This window comes from Mustelus asterias, unplaced genomic scaffold, assembly GCF_964213995.1.
Source record: "Mustelus asterias unplaced genomic scaffold, sMusAst1.hap1.1 HAP1_SCAFFOLD_3426, whole genome shotgun sequence".
NCBI lineage: Eukaryota > Metazoa > Chordata > Chondrichthyes > Carcharhiniformes > Triakidae > Mustelus > Mustelus asterias.
Window position 1 is genome coordinate 5,001 of NW_027593371.1, and position 22,570 is coordinate 27,570.

At 55.3% G+C, this 22,570-nt stretch overlaps 1 protein-coding gene across 1 annotated transcript; it reads left to right on the forward strand.

Annotated features, from left to right (window-relative positions):
* Positions 1-6,991: 6,991 nt before the first annotated feature.
* LOC144490557 (adenylate cyclase type 5-like) lies at positions 6,992-21,596 on the forward strand (the record flags this gene model as incomplete). Its single annotated transcript, XM_078208274.1, has 5 exons — positions 6,992-7,144; positions 10,361-10,502; positions 17,290-17,421; positions 21,137-21,165; positions 21,452-21,596. Coding segments are annotated over exons 1-5 (573 nt in total), but the record flags the coding sequence as incomplete, so codon positions are not given.
* Between the last annotated feature and the right edge of the window lie 974 nt (positions 21,597-22,570).

Sequence of the window (22,570 nt, forward strand, 5' to 3'; positions counted from 1 at the left end):
AGGGGCAATTTAGCATGGCCAATCCACCCTAACCTACACATCTTTGGACACTAAGGGGCAATTTAGCATGGCCAATCCACCCTAACCTACACATCTTTGGACTCTAAGGGGCAATTTAGCATGGCCAATCCACCCTAACCTACACATCTTTGGACACTAAGAGACAATTTAGCATGGCCAATCCACCCTAACCTACACATCTTTGGACACTAAGGGGCAATTTAGCATGGCCAATCCACCCTAACCTACACATCTTTGGACACTAAGGGGCAATTTAGCATGGCCAATCCACCCTAACCTACACATCTTTGGACTGTGGGAGAAAACCGGAGCACCCGGAGGAAACCCACGCAGACACGAGGAGAACGTGCAGACTCCACACAGACAGTGATCCAAGGCTGGGAATCGAACCCAGGTCCCTGGCGCTGTGAGGCAGCAGTGCCAACCCACACTGTGCCACCCCTTCTCTATTCTCCTTCTCTATGAACGGTCTGCTTTGTCTGTATAGTCATGATGTGGAGATGCCGGCATCTGTATAGCACAGGGGGTGGCAGGGGATGCCAATCCTCGCAAGGATTCAGAGCAGGGGGACTTAAGAACGAGAGGAACAGATTGTAAGGAGAATAAGGTAAGTAATAGGCAGAGAAATCAAGGGCGAGAGAGAGAGATAAGGACCGAGTAAAAAAAATAGTAGGAACGGGAAAAGAAATTATATTTCTTTTAATATTTGATTTGATTTATTGTTGTCACGTGTATTGGGATACAGTGAAAAGTATTGTTTCTTGCGCGATATACAGACAAAGCATACCGTTCATAGAGAAGGAAAGGAGTGGGTGCAGAATGTAGCGTTACAGTCACAGCTCGGGGTGTAGAGAAAGATCAACTTGACGCGAGGTCGGTCCATTCAAAAGTCTGACGGCAGCAGCAGGGAAGAAGCTGTTCTTGAGTCGGTCGGTACGTGACCTCAGACTTTTGTATCTTTTTCCCCCGACGGAAGAAGGTGGAAGAGAGAATGTCCGGGGTGCGTTGGGGGGGGTCCTTGATTATGCCGGCTGCTTTTCCCCCCCCGAGGCAGCGGGAAGTGTAGACGGAGTCAATGGATGGGAGGCTGGTTTGCGTGATGGGACTGGGCTACATTCACGACCTTTTGTAGTTTCTTGCGGTGTGGGTCGAGTTGAGGGACAAAAAACATTGGTGGGGGTGCTGGTACAGACCACCAAACTGTGGTGGTAATGTTGGGCAAAAAAGCATTAGGCAGGAAATCAGAGATGCATGTGTCAGAGGAACATCTATGATTATGGGCTAATTTAATCTGCGTATCGCTTGGGAGGGTCAAATTAGTCACAGTCCAATAGGGGAGGAATTTCTGGAGTGCATAAGGGTGGTTTTCTGGAGTAATACATTGAGGAACCCACAAGGGAGCAGGCTGGGTGTTGTGCAACGAGAAAGGATTAGTTGGCAATCTGGTTGTGAGATGACACTTGGGGAAGAGTGATCATAACATGGTAGAATTCTTTGTCAAGGTGGATAGTGATGTGAGACCAGGGTAGAATCTCAATACAGGGAACTATGATGGTATGAAGCATGAATTGGCCATGATGGACTGGGAAAACATTACTGAAGGGAAAGACAGACAATGGAAGGCATTTGAAGAACAAATAGGTGAGCTCCAGAAGTTGTTTATTCCTGTTTGGCACAAGAGTGGGAAGGGAATTGTGGCCAAACCATGGTTTAGAAGGGAAGTTAGAGATAGGATCAGATTCAGGGAAGAAGCATAGAAATTGGCAAGAAAAAGAATAGACCTGAGGATTGGGAGCAGTTCAAAATTCGGCAAAGGAGGACCAAGGGATTGATTGGGAAGGGAAAAATAGAGTATGAAAGTAAGCTAGCAGGGAACAGAAAAACTGACTGTAAAAGTTTCTATAGGTATGTAAAAGGAAAATGATTGACAAAAACGAATGTCGGCCCCTTACAGTCAGAAAGGGGGGAATTCATAACAGGGAATAAATAAATGGCCGAGGAATTAAATTTGTACTTTGCTTCAGACTTCACAAAGGAAGACATGAATAATGTACCAGAAGCGCGGGGAGAAACATGTTTTATTGAGAAGCTGAAGGAAGTCAACATTCGTGGAGAAATGGTTTTGGGGAAACTGATGGGATTGAAGCTGGATAAATCTCCAGGTCCTGATAATCTACATAAGAACTAGGAGCAGGAGTCGGCCATCCGGCCCCTCGAGCCCCTGCTCCGCCATTCAATAAGATCATGGCTGATCTTTTTGTGGACTCAGCTCCACTTACCCGCCCACTCACCACAACCCTTAATTCCTTTACTGTTCAAAAACCTATCTATCCTTGCCTTAAAGAACATTCAACGAGGGAGCCTCAACTGGGCAGGGAATTCCACAGATTCACAACCCTTTGTGTGAAGAAGTTCCTCCTCAACTCAGTCCTAAATCTGCTCCCCCTTATTTTGAGGCCATGCCCCCTAGTTCTAGTTTCACCCGCCAGTGGAAACAACCTCCCTGCTTCTATCTTATCCATTCCCTTCATACATAATCTTATATGTTATATCTTATATAGGCAAATGGGATGTTGGCCTATATCGCGAGGGGGATAGAATATAAAAGCAGAGATGTCTTGCTGCATCTGTACAGGGCATTGGTGAGGCCGCAGCTGGAATACTGTGTGCAGTATTGGTCCCCTTATTTGCGGAAGGATATATTGGCCTTGGCGGGAGTGCAGAGAAGGTTCACCAGGTTGATACCGGAGATGAGGGGGTGTTGATTATGAGGAGAGACTGAGCAGGTTGGGTTTGTACTCGTTGGAATTTAGAAGGCTGAGGGGGGATCTTATAGAGACCTATAAGATAATGAAGGGGCTGGATAGGGTAGAGGTGGAGAGATTCTTTCCACTTAGAAAGGAAACTAGAACTAGAGGGCACAGCCTCAAAATAAAGGGGGGGTCAGTTTAGGACAGAGTTGAGGAGGAACTTCTTCTCTCAGAGGGTGGTGAATCTCTGGAATTCTCTGCCCACTGAAGTGGTGGAGGCTTCCTCGTTGAATATGTTTAAATCACGGATAGATGGATTCCTGATCGGTAAGGGAATTAGGGGTTATAGGGATCAGGCGGGTAAGTGGAACTGATCCACTTCAGATCAGCCATGATCTTATTGAATGGCGGGACAGGCTTGAGGGGCTAGATGGCCTTCTCCTGCTCCTATTTCTTATGTTTCTGTAAGATCCCCCACTCATTCTTCTGAATTCCAATGAGTATAGCCCCAGTCTACTCAGTCTCTCCTCATAAACCAACCCTCTCAACTCCGGAATCAACCCAGTGAATCTCCTCTGCACCCCCTCCAGTGCCAGTATATCCTTCCTCAAGTAAGGAGACCAAAACTGTACACAGTACTCCAGGTGTGGCCTCACCAGCACCTTATACAGCTGCAACATAACCTCGCTGTTTTTAAACTCCATCCCTCTCGCAATGAAGGACACAATCCCGGTTGCCGCCTTCATTACCTGCTGCACCCGCCAACCAACTCCTTGAGATTCCTGCACAAGGACACCCAGGTCCCTCTGCACAGTAGCAAGCTGCAATTTTTTTACCATCCAGAGTACTTATGGGAGCAGCCCTGGAAATAGTAGATAGGTTAGGTGGTTATTTTCCAAAATTCTTTGGACTCTGAACTGGTTCCGACAGATTGGAGGGGAGCTAATGTTAGCCCACTATTCAAAAAGGGAGGTAGAGAGGAAACAGGGAACTATAGGCCAGAGAGCCTAACGTCGGGGACTGGGGAAGGTGCTGGAGTCCATGATCAAAGATTTCATAACTTGGCATTTGGAAGCCAGTGATATAATCAAAGTCAGCATGGATTTACAAAGGGGAAATCATGCTTGACGGATAGTGTACAAGACGTTGAGAGGGTATTGATAGAGTGGATTCTCAGAGGCTTTTACCCAGGGCTGAAATGGTTGCCACAAGAGGTCACAGGGTTGGGGTGCTGGGGAGTAGGTACAGAGGAGATGTTAGGGGTAGGTTTTTCACACAGAGGGAGCTGGGTGAGTGGAATCGGCTGCCGATAGTGGAGGCGGATTCGATAGGGTCCTTTAAGAGACTTTTGGATAAGTTTATGGAAGTTAGTAAGATAGAGGGTTAAGCCTAGTAGGTAGGGACATGTTCGGGGCAACTTGTGGGCCGAAGGGCCTGTTTGTGCTGTAGCTTTTCCATGTTCTATGAATCTACTGGAAATCTTTGAGGATGCAACTAGTAGGGTTGACCGAGGAGAACCAGTGGATGTGGTTTATTTAGACTTTCAGAAGGCTTTCGACAAGGTCTCACATAACAGGCTCCTATATAGAACATAGAACATAGAACAGTACAGCACAGAACAGGCCCTTCGGCCCACGATGTTGTGCCGAGCTTTATCTGAAACCAAGATCAAGCTATCCCACTCCCTATCATCCTGGTGTGCTCCATGTGCCTATCCAATAACCGCTTAAATGTTTCTAAAGTGTCTGACTCCACTATCACTGCAGGCAGTCCATTCCACACCCCAACCACTCTCTGCGTAAAGAACCTACCTCTGATATCCGTCCTGTATCTCCCACCACGAACCCTATAGTTATGCCCCCTTGTAATAGCTCCATCCACCCGAGGAAATAGTCTTTGAACGTTCACTCTATCTATCCCCTTCATCATTTTATACACCTCTATTAAGTCTCCCCTCAGCCTCCTCCGCTCCAGAGAGAACAGCCCGAGCTCCCTCAACCTTTCCTCATATGACCTACCCTCCAAACCAGGCAGCATCCTGGTAAATCTCCTCTGCACTCCTTCCAGCGCTTCCACATCCTTCCTATAGTGAGGTAAAAGTTAAAGCACACGGGATTGCGGGTAATGTCCTGAGATGGATCCAGCGCCCTCCTGACTTGTGTCCTTGGGAGATGGCGGACAGGCTTTGGGAGGATAGAGAGGGGGGTTGGGGGGGGGGGGGGGTGAAGTCAGGAGGTGAGTTACTCTCCGCAGGATTCCCAGCCTCTGACCTGCTGTGGGAGCCACAGTGTTTGTATGGCTGGGTCCCAGTTCAGTGGTAACCCCACCCCACCCCCCAGGATGTTGATGGGGGGGGTGGTGGGGAGGGAGGGGGATTCAGCAATGGTAATGCCATTGAATGTCAAGGGGGTTGGGGGGGGGTGGGGAGGAGATGGTTCGATTCTGTCTTGTTGGAGATTGCCTAGACACTTCTGTGACCCAAATATAACTGAGTTAACCTTCAAGAAAGCGATCTGGATCACAGAATCCCACAGTGCAGAAGAGGCCCTTCGGCCCATCGAGTCTACACCGACACATTAGAAACACCTGACCTGCCCACCTAATCCCTCTCGCCAACCCTTGGTCCATAGCCCGGAATGTTCCGACGCGCCAAGTGCTCATCCAGGTGCATTTTAAAGGATGTGAGGCAATCCCCCCCTCCACCACCCTCCCAGACAGCGCATTCCAGACCCTCACCACCCTCTGGGTAATAAAGTTTTTTCCTCACATCCCCCCCCTAAACCTCCCACCCCCTTCACCTTGAACCTGTGTCCCCCTCGTGACTGACCCTTCAACTCAGGGGAACAGCTGCTCCCTATCCAACCCTGTCCGTGTCCCTCATAATCTTGTTCACCTCGATCAGGTCGCCCCTCAGTCTTCTCTGCTCCAGGGAAAACAACCCAAGCCTATCCAACCTCTCTTCATAACTTAAACACTCCGTCCCAGGCAGCATCCTGGTGAATCTCCTCCGCACCCCTTCCACTCTGAATGGCCCATAGTGCGGCAATTAGCCTCTCGATGACCCCAGAATGCGGCAATTAGTCTCTCAATGACCGCAGAATGCAGCAATTAGTCTCTGCATGACGTAATTAGTCTCTGCATGACCCCAGAATGCGGCAATTAGTCTCTCAATGACCGCAGAATGCAGCAATTAGTCTCTGCATGACCCCAGGATGTGGCAATTAGTCTCTCAATAACCCCAGAATGCGGCAATTAGTCTCTCAATAACCCCAGAATGCAGCAATTAGTCTCTCAATAACTCCAGAATGCGGCAATTAGTCTCTCAATAACCCCAGAATGCAGCAATTAGTCTCTCAATAACCCCAGAATGCAGCAATTAGTCTCTCAATAACTCCAGAATGCGGCAATTAGTCTCTCAATAACTCCAGAATGCGGCAATTAGTCTCTCAATAATCCCAGAATGCAGCAATTAGTCTCTCAATAACCCCAGAATGCAGCAATTAGTCTCTCAATAACCCCAGAATGCAGCAATTAGTCTCTCAATAACTCCAGAATGCGGCAATTAGTCTCTCAATAACCCCAGAATGCAGCAATTAGTCTCTCAATAACTCCAGAATGCGGCAGTCTCTCAATAACCCCAGAATGCGGCAATTAGTCTCTCAATAACCCCAGAATGCAACAATTAGTCTCTCAAAAACCCCTGAATGCGGCAATTAGTCTCCACATTGTCCCAGAATGCGGCAATTAATCTCTCAATGACCCCAGAATGTGCCAATTAGTCTCTCCATGACCCCAGATGTGGCAATTAGTCTCCGCATGACCCCAGAATGCGGCAATTAGTTTCTCAAGGACCCCAGAATGCAGCAATTAGTCTCTCAATAACCCCAGAATGTGGCAATTAGTCTCTCAATAACCCCAGAATGTGCCAATTAGTCTCTCAATAACCCCAGAATGCAGCAATTAGTCTCTCCATGACCCCAGATGTGGCAATTAGTCTCCGCATGACCCCAGAATGCGGCAATTAGTTTCTCAATGACCCCAGAATGCAGCAATTAGTCTCTCAATGACCCCAGAATGGGGCACGGAGCTCAGCAGGAGAAGAATGCCTCCGTCACGTGATGTGGTGGGGTTAGACAGGTAGAATGGCCTTGTTCCTGAATGATAACCATTTCCTTTCCCTCTTCTCTCTCTCCCCCGCCCCCGTTCCCATTCAGGCTGGTGCGAGAGGTGACAGGAGTCAATGTGAACATGCGGGTGGGGATACACAGTGGACGGGTTCACTGCGGAGTTCTGGGCCTCCGTAAGTGGCAGTTCGACGTCTGGTCAAATGATGTAACGTTGGCCAATCACATGGAGGCAGGAGGCAAGGCTGGGTAAGACCTCTAACTGAGCCCCAGGTCAGGAATGAGGGCCATGGGCCCAGCCGCTCCCTAAGCATCGAGCCAGAGCACCGTGCACAGCTCCCGTCTCCCTATCCCTCGGGTGGACCCACACTCGGAGCACCGTGCACAGTTCCGGTCTCCCTATCCCCTCGGTTAGACCCACACTCGGAGCACTGTGCACAGTTCCAGTCTCCCTATCCCTCGGTTAGACCCACACTCGGAGCACCGTGCACAGTTCCGGTCTCCCTATCCCTCGGTTAGACCCACACTCGGAGCACCGTGCACAGTTTCAGTCTCCCTATCCCTCGGTTAGACCCACACTCGGAGCACCGTGCACAGTTTCAGTCTCCCTATCCCTCGGTTAGACCCACACTCGGAGCACCGTGCACAGTTTCAGTCTCCCTATCCCTCGGTTAGACCCACACTCGGAGCACCGTGCACAGTTCCCGTCTCCCTATCCCTCGGTTAGACCCACACTCGGAGCACCGTGCACAGTTCCGGTCTCCCTATCCCCCTCGGTTAGACCCACACTCGGAGCACCGTGCACAGTTCCGGTCTCCCTATCCCTCGGTTAGACCCACACTCGGAGCACCGTGCACAGTTCCAGTCTCCGTATCTCTCGGTTAGACCCACACTCGGAGCACCGTGCACAGTTCCAGTCTCCGTATCCCTCGGTTAGACCCACACTCGGAGCACCGTGCACAGTTCCCGTCTCCCTATCCCTCGGTTAGACCCACACTCGGAGCACCGTGCACAGTTCCCGTCTCCCTATCCCTCGGTTAGACCCACACTCGGAGCACCGTGCACAGTTCCAGTCTCCCTATCCCTCGGTTCGACCCACACTCGGAGCACCGTGCACAGTTCCCATCTCCCTATCCCTCGGTTAGACCCACACTCGGAGCACCGTGCACAGTTCCGGTCTCCCTATCCCTCGGTTAGACCCACACTCGGAGCACCATGCACAGTTCCGGTCTCCCTATCCCCTCGGTTAGACCCACACTGGGAGCACCGTGCACAGTTCCGGTCTCCCTATCCCTCGGTTAGACCCACACCCGGAGCACCGTGCACAGTTCCAGTCTCCCTATCCCTCGGTTAGACCCACACTCGGAGCACCGTGCACAGTTCCAGTCTCCGTATCCCTCGGTTAGACCCACACTTGGAGCACCGTGCACAGTTCCAGTCTCCCTATCCCTCGGTTAGACCCACACTCGGAGCACCGTGCACAGTTCCGGTCTCCGTATCCCTCGGTTAGACCCACACTCGGAGCACCGTGCACAGTTCCAGTCTCCCTATCCCTCGGTTAGACCCACACTGGGAGCACCGTGCACAGTTCCGGTCTCCCTATCCCTCGGTTAGACCCACACTCGGAGCACCGTGCACAGTTCCGGTCTCCCTATCCCTCGGTTAGACCCACACTGGGAGCACCGTGCACAGTTCCAGTCTCCCTATCCCTCGGTTAGACCCACACTTGGAACACCGTGCACAGTTCCCGTCTCCCTATCCCTCGGTTAGACCCACACTCGGAACACCGTGCACAGTTCCGGTCTCCCTATCCCTCGGTTAGACACACACTCGGAGCACCGTCCACAGTTCCCATCTCCCTATCCCTCGGTTAGACCCACACTTGGAACACCGTGCACAGTTCCCGTCTCCCTATTCCTCGGTTAGACCCACACTTGGAACACCGTGCACAGTTCCCGTCTCCCTATCCCTCTGTTAGACCCACACTTGGAACACCGTGCACAGCTCAGGTCTCCCTATCCCTCGGTTAGACCCACACTCGGAGCACCGTGCACAGTTCCGGTCTCCCTATCCCTCGGTTAGACACACACTCGGAGCACCGTGCACAGTTCCCATCTCCCTATCCCTCGGTTAGACCCACACTTGGAACACCGTGCACAGTTCCCGTCTCCCTATTCCTCGGTTAGACCCACACTTGGAACACCGTGCACAGTTCCAGTCTCCCTATCCCTTGGTTAGACCCACACTTGGAACACCGTGCACAGTTCCCGTCTCCCTATCCCTTGGTTAGACCCACACTTGGAACACCGTGCACAGCTCCGGTCTCCCTATCCCTCGGTTAGACCCACACTTGGAACACCGTGCACAGTTCCCGTCTCCCTATCCCTCGGTTAGACCCACACTCGGAGCACCGTGCACAGTTCCGGTCTCCCTCTCCCTCGGTTAGACCCACATTCGGAGCACCGTGCACAGTTCCAGTCTCCGTATCCCTCGGTTAGACCCACACTCGGAGCACCGTGCACAGTTCCAGTCTCCCTATCCCTCGGTTAGACCCACACTCGGAGCACCGTGCACAGTTCCAGTCTCCCTATCCCTCGGTTAGACCCACACTTGGAGCACCGTGCACAGTTCCAGTCTCCCTATCCCTCGGTTAGACCCACACTCGGAGCACCGTGCACAGTTCCCGTCTCCCTATCCCTTGGTTAGACCCACACTTGGAACACCGTGCACAGCTCCGGTCTCCCTATCCCTCGGTTAGACCCACACTTGGAACACCGTGCACAGTTCCCGTCTCCCTATCCCTCGGTTAGACCCACACTGGGAGCACCGTGCACAGTTCCGGTCTCCCTATCCCTCGGTTAGACCCACACTCGGAGCACCGTGCACAGTTCCCGTCTCCCTATCCCTCGGTTAGACCCACACTCGGAGCACCGTGCACAGTTCCCGTCTCCCTATCCTCGGTTAGACCCACACTCGGAGCACCGTGCACAGTTCCCGCCTCCCTATCCCTCGGTTAGACCCACACTCGGAGCACCGTGCACAGTTCCGGTCTCCCTATCCCTCGGTTAGACCCACACTTGGAGGATGGAATGGAGAGGAGAGGGAGAGAGAGAGAGGGATAGAGGGTGACAGAGAGAATGAAGGAGAGAGAGGGAGTGAGTGGGGTGGTGAGAAAGAGAGGGTGAGAGAGTGAGTGGGGGGGGAGGACAGAGAGAGGGATAAAAAGTGATAGAGAGATCAAGAGAGAGGGAGTATGTGGGGGAGACAAAGAGAGGGATAGAGGAAGCGAGGGAGAGTGAGTGAGTGGGGGCGACCGAGAGAGGGATAGAGGGAGGGTGCGAGAGAGAGAGAGAGGGACAGAACAAGTGAGGGAGACAGAGAGAGCGATAGAGGGAGAGAGAGAGGGACAGAGAGAGGGATAGAGAGAAAGAGAGAGGTTTGATAACAGCCTGTGGTCTGTTCTAGGCGTATCCACATCACCAAGGCCACCCTCCAGTACCTGAACGAGGATTATGAGGTGGAGCCAGGATACGGTGGCGATCGTAATGCCTACCTCAAGGAGAACAGCATCGAGACCTTCCTAATCGTGGGCTGCAGTCAGAAGAGGGTAAGGGGCAATGCCCGGATAGGCCGCAACAGACAGGGCCCGGGATAGGCCGCAACAGACAGGGCCCGGGATAGGCCACAACAGACAGGGCCCGGGATAGGCCACAACAGGCAGGGCCCGGGATAGGCCACAACAGACAGGGCCCGGGATAGGCCACAACAGACAGGGCCCGGGATAGGCCGCAACAGACAGGGCCCGGGATAGGCCGCAACAGACAGGGCCTGGGATAGGCCGCAACAGACAGGGCCTGGGATAGGCCACAACAGACAGGGCCCGGGATAGACCACAACAGACAGGGCCCGGGATAGGCCACAACAGACAGGGCCCGGGATAGGCCGCAACAGACAGGGCCCGGGATAGGCCGCAACAGACAGGGCCCGGGATAGACCACAACAGACAGGGCCCGGGATAGACCACAACAGACAGGGCCCGGGATAGGCCGCAACAGGCAGGGCCCGGGATAGGCCACAACAGGCAGGGCCCGGATAGGCCGCAACAGACAGGGCCCGGGATAGGCCACAACAGGGAGAGCCCGGGATAGACCACCACAGACAGGGCCCGGGATAGGCCACAACAGGCAGGGCCCGGGATAGACCACAACAGACAGGGCCCGGGATAGACCACAACAGACAGGGCCCGGGATAGGCCACAACAGACAGGGCCCGGGATAGACCACAACAGACAGGGCCCGGGATAGACCACAACAGACAGGGCCTGGGATAGGCCACAACAGACAGGGCCTGGGATAGACCACAACAGGGAGAGCCCGGGATAGGCCACAACAGACAGGGCCCGGGATAGACCACAACAGGGAGAGCCCGGGATAGGCCACAACAGACAGGGCCCGGGATAGACCACCACAGACAGGGCCCGGGATAGACCACAACAGGCAGGGCCCGGGATAGGCCACAACAGACAGGGCCCGGGATAGGCCACAACAGACAGGGCCCGGGATAGACCACAACAGACAGGGCCCGGGATAGACCACAACAGGTAGAGCCCGGGATAGACCACAACAGGCAGGGCCCGGGATAGACCACAACAGACAGGGCCCGGGATAGACCACAACAGGGAGAGCCCGGGATAGGCCACAACAGACAGGGCCCGGGATAGACCACAACAGACAGGGCCCGGGATAGACCACAACAGGGAGAGCCCGGGATAGACCACAACAGGCAGGGCCCGGGATAGACCACAACAGACAGGGCCCGGGATAGACCACAACAGGCAGGGCCCGGGATAGGCCACAACAGACAGGGCCCGGGATAGGCCACAACAGACAGGGCCCGGGATAGACCACAACAGACAGGGCCCGGGATAGACCACAACAGGCAGGGCCCGGATAGGCCACAACAGACAGGGCCCGGGATAGACCACAACAGGCAGGGCCCGGGATAGACCACAACAGGCAGGCCCGGATAGGCCACAACAGACAGGGCCCGGGATAGACCACAACAGGGAGAGCCCGGGATAGACCACAACAGGCAGGGCCCGGGATAGGCCACAACAGGGAGAGCCCGGGATAGGCCACAACAGACAGGGCCCGGGATAGGCCACAACAGGCAGGGCCCGGGATAGGCCACAACAGGGAGAGCCCGGGATAGGCCACAACAGGCAGGGCCCGGGATAGGCCACAACAGGCAGGGCCTGGGATAGGCCACAACAGGCAGGGCCCGGGATAGACCACAACAGGCAGGGCCCGGGATAGGCCGCAACAGGCAGGGCCCGGATAGGCCACAACAGACAGGGCCTGGGATAGACCACAACAGGGAGAGCCCGGGATAGACCACAACAGACAGGGCCCGGGATAGGCCACAACAGGCAGGGCCCTGGGATAGGCCACAACAGACAGGGCCCTGGGATAGGCCGCAACAGACAGGGCCCGGGATAGGCCACAACAGACAGGGCCCGGGATAGACCACAACAGGCAGGGCCCGGGATAGACCACAACCCACAGGGCCCGGGATAGGCCACAACAGACAGGGCCCGGGATAGACCACAACAGACAGGGCCCGGGATAGACCACAACAGGCAGGGCCCGGGATAGACCACAACAGACAGGGCCCGGGATAGACCACAACAGGCAGGGCCCGGATAGGCCGCAACAGACAGGGCCCGGGATAGACCACAACAGACAGGGCCCGGGATAGGCCACAACAGGCAGGGCCTGGGATAGGCCACAACAGGCAGGGCCTGGGATAGGCCACAACAGGCAGGGCCCTGGGATAGGCCACAACAGACAGGGCCTGGGATAGGCCACAACAGGGAGAGCCCGGGATAGGCCACAACAGGGAGAGCCCGGGATAGGCCACAACAGACAGGGCCCGGGATAGACCACAACAGACAGGGCCCGGGATAGGCCGCAACAGACAGGGCCCGGGATAGGCCACAACAGGGAGAGCCCGGGATAGGCCACAACAGGGAGAGCCCGGGATAGGCCACAACAGGCAGGGCCCGGGATAGGCCACAACAGGCAGGGCCCGGGATAGGCCACAACAGGCAGGGCCCGGATAGACCACAACAGACAGGGCCCGGATAGACCACAACAGGCAGGGTCCTGGGATAGGCCACAACAGGCAGGGCCCGGGATAGGCCACAACAGGCAGGGCCCGGATAGACCACAACAGACAGGGCCCGGATGGGCCACAACAGGCAGGGCCCGGGATAGACCACAACAGGCAGGGCCCGGGATAGACCACAACAGACAGGGCCTGGGATAGGCCACAACAGGCAGGGCCCGGGATAGGCCACAACAGGCAGGGCCCGGGATAGGCCACAACAGACAGGGCCCGGGATAGGCCACAACAGACAGGGCCCGGGATAGGCCACAACAGGCAGGGCCCGGGATAGGCCACAACAGACAGGGCCTGGGATAGGCCACAACAGACAGGGCCCGGATAGGCCACAACAGGCAGGGCCCGGGATAGACCACAACAGACAGGGCCCGGGATAGGCCACAACAGACAGGGCCCGGGATAGGCCACAACAGACAGGGCCCGGGATAGACCACAACAGACAGGGCCCGGGATAGACCACAACAGGGAGAGCCCGGGATAGACCACAACAGACAGGGCCCGGGATAGGCCACAACAGACAGGGCCCGGGATAGGCCACAACAGGCAGGGCCCGGGATAGACCACAACAGGGAGAGCCCGGGATAGGCCACAACCGGGAGAGCCTGGGATAGGCCACAACAGACAGGGCCCGGGATAGACCACAACAGACAGGGCCCGGGATAGGCTACAACAGACAGGGCCTGGGATAGGCCACAACAGACAGGGCCCGGGATAGGCCACAACAGACAGGGCCCGGGATAGACCACAACAGACAGGGCCTGGGATAGGCCACAACAGGGAGAGCCCGGGATAGGCCACAACAGACAGGGCCTGGGATAGGCCGCAACAGACAGGGCCCGGGATAGACCACAACAGGGAGAGCCCGGGATAGGCCACAACAGACAGGGCGTTGGATAGGCCACAACAGACAGGGCCCGGGATAGGCCACAACAGACAGGGCCCGGGATAGACCACAACAGACAGGGCCCGGGATAGACCACAACAGGCAGGGCCCGGGATAGGCCACAACAGACAGGGCGTTGGATAGGCCACAACGGACAGGGCCCGGGATAGACCACAACAGACAGGGCCCGGGATAGACCACAACAGGGAGAGCCCGGGATAGGCCACAACAGACAGGGCCCGGGATAGGCCACAACAGACAGGGCCCGGGATAGACCACAACAGACAGGGCGTTGGATAGGCCACAACGGACAGGGCGTATGATAGACCACAACAGGGAGGGCCCGGGATAGGCCACAACAGGCAGGCCCGTGGGTATCAGGACCAGCTAGCCAAGGGATCCAAATCAGGAGGTTACATCACAACCCTGCTTTGGACCCCAGCTCGTGTCCCCCAGCCCCCCACCACACGAAGAGTTGACAAGGGGGGGTGGTCTCGGAGAGGGTGAGGGAGGGAGATTTACCCAGAAGAGTATTGGGGGAGAGGGGGGGGGGGTGCGCGGGGGCTTCAGTCAGTGCAGAGAGACTGGGAGAAGCTGGGATCGTTGCCCGCAGAGCAGAGAAGGTGAAGGGGGAGATTTAATTGAGATGTTCAGAATTACTCCATCAATTCGGAAAGCAGATGGGAGGAGGGCTGGGTTCCTGCGTGAATGGCTCGAGGAGAGGGGCTGAATGGCCTCCTCCTGTTCCTGTGTAACAGGCTCGAGAGGGGATGAATGGCCCTTAGTGTCCAAAGATGTGCAGATTAGGTGGATTGGTGAGGTAATTACGCAGGGATATTGGGAAATCATGGCTAAGAGTTTGTTCAGACTTGATGGGCTGAATGGCCTCTTCCTGTTCCTCTAACAGGCTGGAGAGAGAGGGGCTGAATGGCCTCCTCCTGTTGCTGTGTCACGGGCTGGAGGAGAGGGGCTGAATGGCCTCCTCCTGTTCCTGTGTAACAGGCAGGAGAGAGAGGGGCTGTATGGCCTCCTCCTGTTCCTGTGTAACAGGCTGGAGAGAGAGGGGCTGAATGGCCTCCTCCTGTTCCTGTGTAACAGGCTGGAGGATAGGGGCTGAATGGCCTCCTCCTGTTCCTGTGTAACAGGCTGGAGAGAGAGGGGCTGAATGGCCTCCTCCTGTTGCTGTGTAACAGGCTGGAGAGAGAGGGGCTGAATGGCCTCATCCAGTTCCTGTGTAACAGGCTGGAGAGAGAGGGGCTGAATGGCCTCCTCCTGTTCCTGTGTAACAGGCTGGAGAGAGAGGGGCTGAATGGCCTCCTCCTGTTGCTGTGTCACGGGCTGGAGGAGAGGGGCTGAATGGCCTCCTCCTGTTCCTGTGTAACAGGCAGGAGAGAGAGGGGCTGAATGGCCTCCTCCTGTTCCTGTGTAACAGGCTGGAGAGAGAGGGGCTGAATGGCCTCCTCCTGTTCCTGTGTAACAGGCTGGAGGATAGGGGCTGAATGGCCTCCTCCTGTTCCTGTGTAACAGGCTGGAGGATAGGGGCTGAATGGCCTCCTCCTGTTCCTGTGTAACAGGCTGGAGAGAGAGGGGCTGAATGGCCTCCTCCTGTTCCTGTGTAACAGGCTGGAGAGAGAGGGGCTGAATGTCTGGCCATTCCCAATGGGTTAATGAGTGACGGAGTTACAGGAGGTAGGTTTTGTCTGGGTTTGGCGGAGGGGGGAGGGTCCGGGGAGGGGGAATTGGGGAAGGGACCCCGCTCCACAGTTTCCAGCTGTTGTTTGGAGATTCTCAGGGGATCCCGGGAGCTTTGCCAAGTTCCTTCGGAAAGTGAGCTGGCGAGCAGCCCGGAATCTGCCCCGTCCCCTTCATGGGACAATGAGGATACGGGCGGTTGTGGCTATTTTAAACTCAATGTAGCATGGAGAGTGAGAGAGAGAGAGGAGGAAATCTCATTAACCCCTTCACAACCCCGGCACTCAGCGCTGAGGGAGCGCCGCACTGTGGGTCAGAGCTGAGGGAGCGCCACACTGTGGGTCAGAGCTGAGGGAGCGCCGCACCGTGGGAGGGTCAGTGCTGAGGGAGCGCCGCACTGTGGTAGGGTCGGTGCTGAGGGAGTGCCGCACTGTTGGTCAGTGCTGAGGGAGCGCCGCACTGTGGGTCAGAGCTGAGGGAGCGCCGCACTGTGGGTCAGAGCTGAGGGAGCGCCGCACTGTGGGAGAGTCAGTGCTGAGGGAGCGCCGCACTGTGGGAGGGTCAGTGCTGAGGGAGCGCCGCACTGTGGGTCAGAGCTGAGGGAGCGCCGCACTGTGGGAGGGTCAGTGCTGAGGGAGCGCCGCACTGTGGGAGGGTCAGTGCTGAGGGAGCGCCGCACCGTGGGAGGGTCGGTGCTGAGGGAGCGCCGCACTGTGGGAGGGTCAGCGCTGAGGGAGCGCCGCACGGTGGGAGGGTCGGTGCTGAGGGAGCACCGCACTGTGGGAGGGTCAGTGCTGAGGGAGCGGCGCACTGTGGGAGGATCGGTGCTGAGGGAGCGCCGCACTGTGTGGGAGGGTCAGTGCTGAGGGAGCGCCGCACTGTGGGGAGGTCAGTGCTGAGGGAGCGCCGCACTGTGGGAGGGTCAGTGCTGAGGGAGCGCCGCACTGTGTGGGAGGGTCAGTGCTGAGGGAGCGCCGCACTGTGTGGGAGGGTCAGTGCTGAGGGAGCGCCGCACTGTGTGGGAGGGTCAGTGCTGAGGGAGCGCCGCACTGTGTGGGAGGGTCAGTGCTGAGGGAGCGCCGCACTGTGGGAGGGTCAGTGCTGAGGGAGCGCCGCACTGTGGGAGGCTCGGTGCTGAGGGAGCGCCGCACTGTGGGAGGGTCAGTGCTGAGGGAGCGCCGCACTGTGGGAGGGTCAGTGCTGAGGGAGTGCCGCACTGTGGGAGGCTCGGTGCTGAGGGAGCGCCGCACTGTGGGAGGGTCAGTGCTGAGGGAGCGCCGCACTGTGGGAGGGTCAGTGCTGAGGGAGTGCCGCACTGTGGGAGGGTCAGTGCTGAGGGAGCGCCGCACTGTGGGGAGGTCAGTGCTGAGGGAGCGCCGCACTGTGGGAGGGTCAGTGCTGAGGGGGCGCCGCACTGTGGGAGGGTCAGTGCTGAGGGAGCGCCGCACTGTGGGAGGGTCAGTGCTGAGGGAGCGCCGCACTGTGGGAGGGTCAGTGCTGAGGGGGCGCCGCACTGTGGGAGGGTCGGTGCTGAGGGAGCGCCGCACTGTGGGAGGGTCAGTGCTGAGGGAGTTGTTTGATTGGTCGCTGGCTGGCTAACCCCATCTTCTCTCTCTCCCTGACTGACCAATCACAGAAGGAGGAGAAAGCTATGATGGCCAAACTTCACCGAGCAAGAGCCAATTCCATCGGGACTCTGGGGTCCCCCTGGGGTCCTGAGAGACCCTTCCACATGACCAACCACCTCTCCAAAGACATGAGGATCCGGGTAAGTGGCAATGACCACCCCCCATTCCCACCCCATTCCCACCCCCTCCATTCCCACCAGTACCCCCTCGCTGAGTACAGCGCTCCCTCACTGACGTCTTCCTCCCCAATCACCCACCCTATCTACTCACACATGTCACATGACAGGCACTATTCAGCTGCTGAGTCATTGAGAGATGAATCGCCACATTCTGTGGTCATTGAGAGACTAATTGCCGCATTCTGGGGTCATGCAGAGACTAATTGCTGCATTCTGGGGTCATTGAGAGACTAATTGCCATAATCTGGGTCATATGGAGACTAATTGCCGCATTCTGGGGTCAATGAGAGGCTAATTGCCACATTCTGGGGTCATTGAGAGACTTATTGCCGCATCCTGGGGTCATATGGAGACTAAGGGTCCTGAGAGACCCTTCCACATGACCAACCACCTCTCCAAAGACATGAGGATCCGGGTAAGTGGCAATGACCACCCCCCATCCATTCCCACCCCATTCCCACCCCCTCCATTCCCACCAGTACTAAACTTAGAGACTAAACTGTCGGGATAGTTTCCTTGAACAGCATGTTACGGAACCGACGAGGGAACGAGCTATTTTGGATCTGGTATTGTGTAACGAGGTAGGTAGAATTAAGGATCTTATTGTGAAGGACCCTCTTGGGTCTAGTGACCACAATATGGTCGAATTTCTGATTCAGATGGAAGAGGAGAAAGTTTGGTCTCAAACCAGTGTCCTCTGTTTGAACAGAGGGAAATATGATAGAATGAGGGATGAATTGGCTAAGGTAGACTGGGAGAGCAGGCTGGCAGGTAGGATAGCTGAGGAACAGTGGAGGATTTTTAAGGAGATCCTTTTCAGTTCTCAGCAAAAATATATTCCAGCAACAAACAAGGATTGTAAGAAAAGGGAGAACCAGCCGTGGACAACGAAGGAAATAAAGGAGAGTATTAAAATAAAAACAGCTGCGTACAGAGTGGCCAAAAATAGTGGAGAAACAAGTGATTGGAAAAATTTAAGAAACAACAAAGAGAGACTAAGAAAGCGATAAAGAAAGGAAGGATAGACTATGAAGCTAGGCTAGCAATTAATATAAAAAATGATAGTAAAAGTTTTTATAAATATATAAAAAGGAATAGAGTGGCTAGAGTGAATGTTGGACCCTTGGAGGACGAGAGGGGGGAGTTAATAGTGGGAAATGAGGATATGGCTGAGTCTTTAAATAAGTTTTTTGTGTCGGTCTTCACGGTGGAGGACACAAATAGTTTGCCAAATATTAACGATAGAGGGTTGGCAGCAGGAGAAATACTTAATACGATTAATGTTACCAGAGAGGCAGTGCTGGGTAGACTAATGGGACTGAAGGTGGACAAGTCCCCGGGTCCGGATGGAATGCATCCCAGGGTATTGAAAGAAATGTCAGAGGTAATAGTGGATGCGTTAGTGATTATTTATCAAAACTCGTTGCATTCTGGGGTAGTGCCGGTTGATTGGAAAACGGCTAATGTTACGCCGCTGTTTAAAAAAGGAAGGAGACAAAAGGCGGGTAACTATAGGCCGGTCAGCTTAACGTCTGTAGTAGGGAAAATGCTGGAATCCATTATTAAAGAGGAGATAGCAGGGCATCTGGATAGAAATGGTTCGATCAATCAGACGCAGCATGGATTCATGAGGGGAAAGTCGTGCTTGACGAACATGTTGGATTTTTATGAAGATGTGACGAGGGCGGTTGATGGAGGAGAACCGGTGGATGCGGTGTTTTTGGATTTCCAAAAGGCGTTTGATAAGGTGCCCCATAAAAGGCTGCTGAAGAAGATTAGGGCACACGGAGTTGGGGGTAGTGTGTTAAAGTGGATTGGGGACTGGCTATCCGACAGGAAGCAAAGAGTCGGAATAAATGGGTGTTTTTCCAGTTGGAGGAAGGTAACTAGTGGCGTGCCGCAGGGATCGGTACTCGGGCCGCAACTGTTTACCATTTATATAGATGATCTGGAGGAGGGGACGGAGTGTAGGGTAACGAAGTTTGCAGACGACACAAAGATAAGTGGAAAAGTGAATCGTGTGGAGGACGGAGAAGATCTGCAGAGAGATTTGGACAGGCTGAGTGAGTGGGCGAGGATATGGCAAATGGAGTATAACGTTGATAAATGCGAGGTTATACACTTTGGAGGAAATAATAACAAATGGGATTACTATCTCAATGGAAACAAATTAAAACATGCTACCGTGCAAAGGGACCTGGGGGTCCTTGTGCATGAGACGCAAAAGCCCAGTCTGCAGGTACAACAGGTGATCAAGAAGGCAAATGGGATGTTGGCCTATATTGCGAGGGGGATAGAATATAAAAGCAGGGATGTCTTGATGCACCTGTACAGGGCATTGGTGAGGCCGCAGCTGGAATACTGTGTGCAGTATTGGTCCCCTTATATGAGGAAGGATATATTGGCATTGGAGGGAGTGCAGAGAAGGTTCACCAGGTTGATACCGGAGATGAGGGGTTTGGATTATGAGGAGAGGCTGAGGAGATTGGGTTTGTACTCGTTGGAGTTTAGAAGGATGAGGGGGGATCTTATGGAGACTTATAAGATAATGCGGGGGCTGGATAGGGTGGAGGCGGAGAGATTCTTTCCACTTAGTAAGGAAGTTAAAACTAGAGGACACAGCCTCAAAATAAAGGGGGGTCGGTTTAAGACAGAGTTGAGGAGGAACTTCTTCTCCCAGAGGGTGGTGAATCTCTGGAATTCTCTGCCCACTGAGGTGGTGGAGGCTACCTCGCTGAATATGTTTAAAGCGCGGATGGATGGATTCCTGAGCGGTAAGGGAATTAAGGGTTATGGGGATCAGGCGGGTAAGTGGTACTGATCCACGTCAGATCAGCCATGATCTTATTGAATGGCGGGGCAGGCTCGAGGGGCTAGATGGCCTACTCCTGCTCCTATTTCTTATGTTCTTATGTTCTTAATTGCTGCATTCTGGGGTCATTGAGAGACTTATTGCTGCATTCTGGGGTCATATGGAGACTAATTGCCGCATTCTGGGGTCATTGAGAGACTTATTGCCGCATCCTGGGGTCATGCAGAGATTAATTGCCACATTCTCTCGGCTGTAGTTGGCAGGAAAAAATAATGGCTCCAAACAACATCGGCGAACCTTAAAGAGGAGACGAGATCCAGCCGTCTCTTCGGTGTGGGGGGTGGGGCGAAGAGGCCCTCTCTCTTTGTCGGCTTCCCCCTCCCATCCCAGCGCCCCCTCCACTGAAATGGCCCCCTGAGAGGCTGCTCCACGCTCGCTCTGTGAGAGACCCCTCCCTCCTTGGTTCCCACAACACCCCAGACGCACCATCCCCCTCAGACTGTTGTACCCAGCGCTGTGGCAGTGGGGTGGGTTGGCGGAGAGAAGGTGGGTGCACGCAGGCCCGCGCCAACTTAAACATTTCCCCCACAAGCCCACTGGCCCTGCCCCACCCCACCTGAAACCCCCTTCGCCAGCAAGGTGGACCTCGCAACAGATGGGCAGGCGATGCCTACCACAGGCAAATATCCGTGAGTTTGGGAATTCCAAGGGTGGAAGGCACACCCTACCTCCGGGGGGGACAGAGCCAGGGCACGGCGGGAGGCAGTGTGGTCTGTGGGTTGTCTAGTCGGTAACCGTCTGGGTCTGTGTGTTATCTAATCAGTAACTGTCCGTCTGTCTCTCTCTCTCTGTCCCACACCACAGGGCATCGTGGATTACATGGGTAAAGATAAGTAAGTCATTCACCTTTCACCTTTACCCCCCTGTCCGGTCAACTCAGGTCGTAACCTTTCACCCCCTCTGTGTGTGCGTACTGTGCACAGTTCCAGTCTCCCTATCCCTCGGTTAGACCCACACTCGGAGCACCGTGCACAGTTCCGGTCTCCCTATCCCTCGGTTAGACCCACACTCGGAGCACCGTGTCTGTGTGTGTCTGGGGTAGGGATGGTATCGTTGGGGGGGTCTACGGGGGGGATGCGGGGAGAGTTCTGATCTGAGGGTCCTCTCTGCCTCCCCCAGGTGCACCCAGGAGGCCCTGAACCCTGAGGATGAGGTGGACGAGTTTCTGGGAAGGGCCATCGATGCCCGGAGCATCGACCGACTGCGCTCGGAACACGTGAAGAAATTCCTGCTGACGTTCCGCAAGAGCGAGCTGGAGAAGAAGGTGATGGGGGCGGGGGGCGCTGGGGGGCGGGGGGCGCTGGGGGGCGGGGGGGGCGGGGGGCGCTGGGGGGCGGGGGGCGCTGGGGGGCGGGGGGCGCTGGGGGGCGGGGGGCGCTGGGGGGCGGGGGGTGGGGGGCGCTGGGGGGCGGGGGGTGGGGGGCGCTGGGGGGCGCTGGGGGGGGAGGGGCGGAGGGAGGGCGGGGGGAGGAGGGGAGCCGTGGAGGGTTGGTGGGGTGCGAAGGGAGTCTCTCTCTCTCTCTCTAACAGCTCTCTCTCTCTCTCTAACAGCTCTCTCTCTCTCTCTCTAACAGCTCTCTCTCTCTAACAGCTCTCTCTCTCTCTCTCTAACAGCTCTCTCTCTCTCTCTAACAGCTCTCTCTCTCTCTCTCTAACAGCTCTCTCTCTCTCTCTCTAACAGCTCTCTCTCTCTCTCTCTCTAACAGCTCTCTCTCTCTCTCTCTCTCTAACAGCTCTCTCTCTCTCTCTCTAACAGCTCTCTCTCTCTCTCTCTCTCTAACAGCTCTCTCTCTCTCTCTCTCTCTAACAGCTCTCTCTCTCTCTAACAGCTCTCTCTCTCTCTCTCTAACAGCTCTCTCTCTCTCTCACAGCTCTCTCTCTAACAGCTCTCTCACTCTCTCTCTAACAGCTCTCTCTCTCTCTCTCTAACAGCTCTCTCTCTCTCTAACAGCTCTCTCTCTCTCTCTAACAGCTCTCTCTCTCTCAAACAGCTCTCTCTCTCTCTCTCTAACAGCTCTCTCTCTCTCTCTCTAACAGCTCTCTCTCTCTCTCTCTAACAGCTCTCTCTCTCTCTAACAGCTCTCTCTCTCTCTCTAACAGCTCTCTCTCTCTCTCTCTAACAGCTCTCTCTCTCTCTAACAGCTCTCTCTCTCTAACAGCTCTCTCTCTCTCTCTCTAACAGCTCTCTCTCTCTAACAGCTCTCTCTCTCTAACAGCTCTCTCTCTCTAACAGCTCTC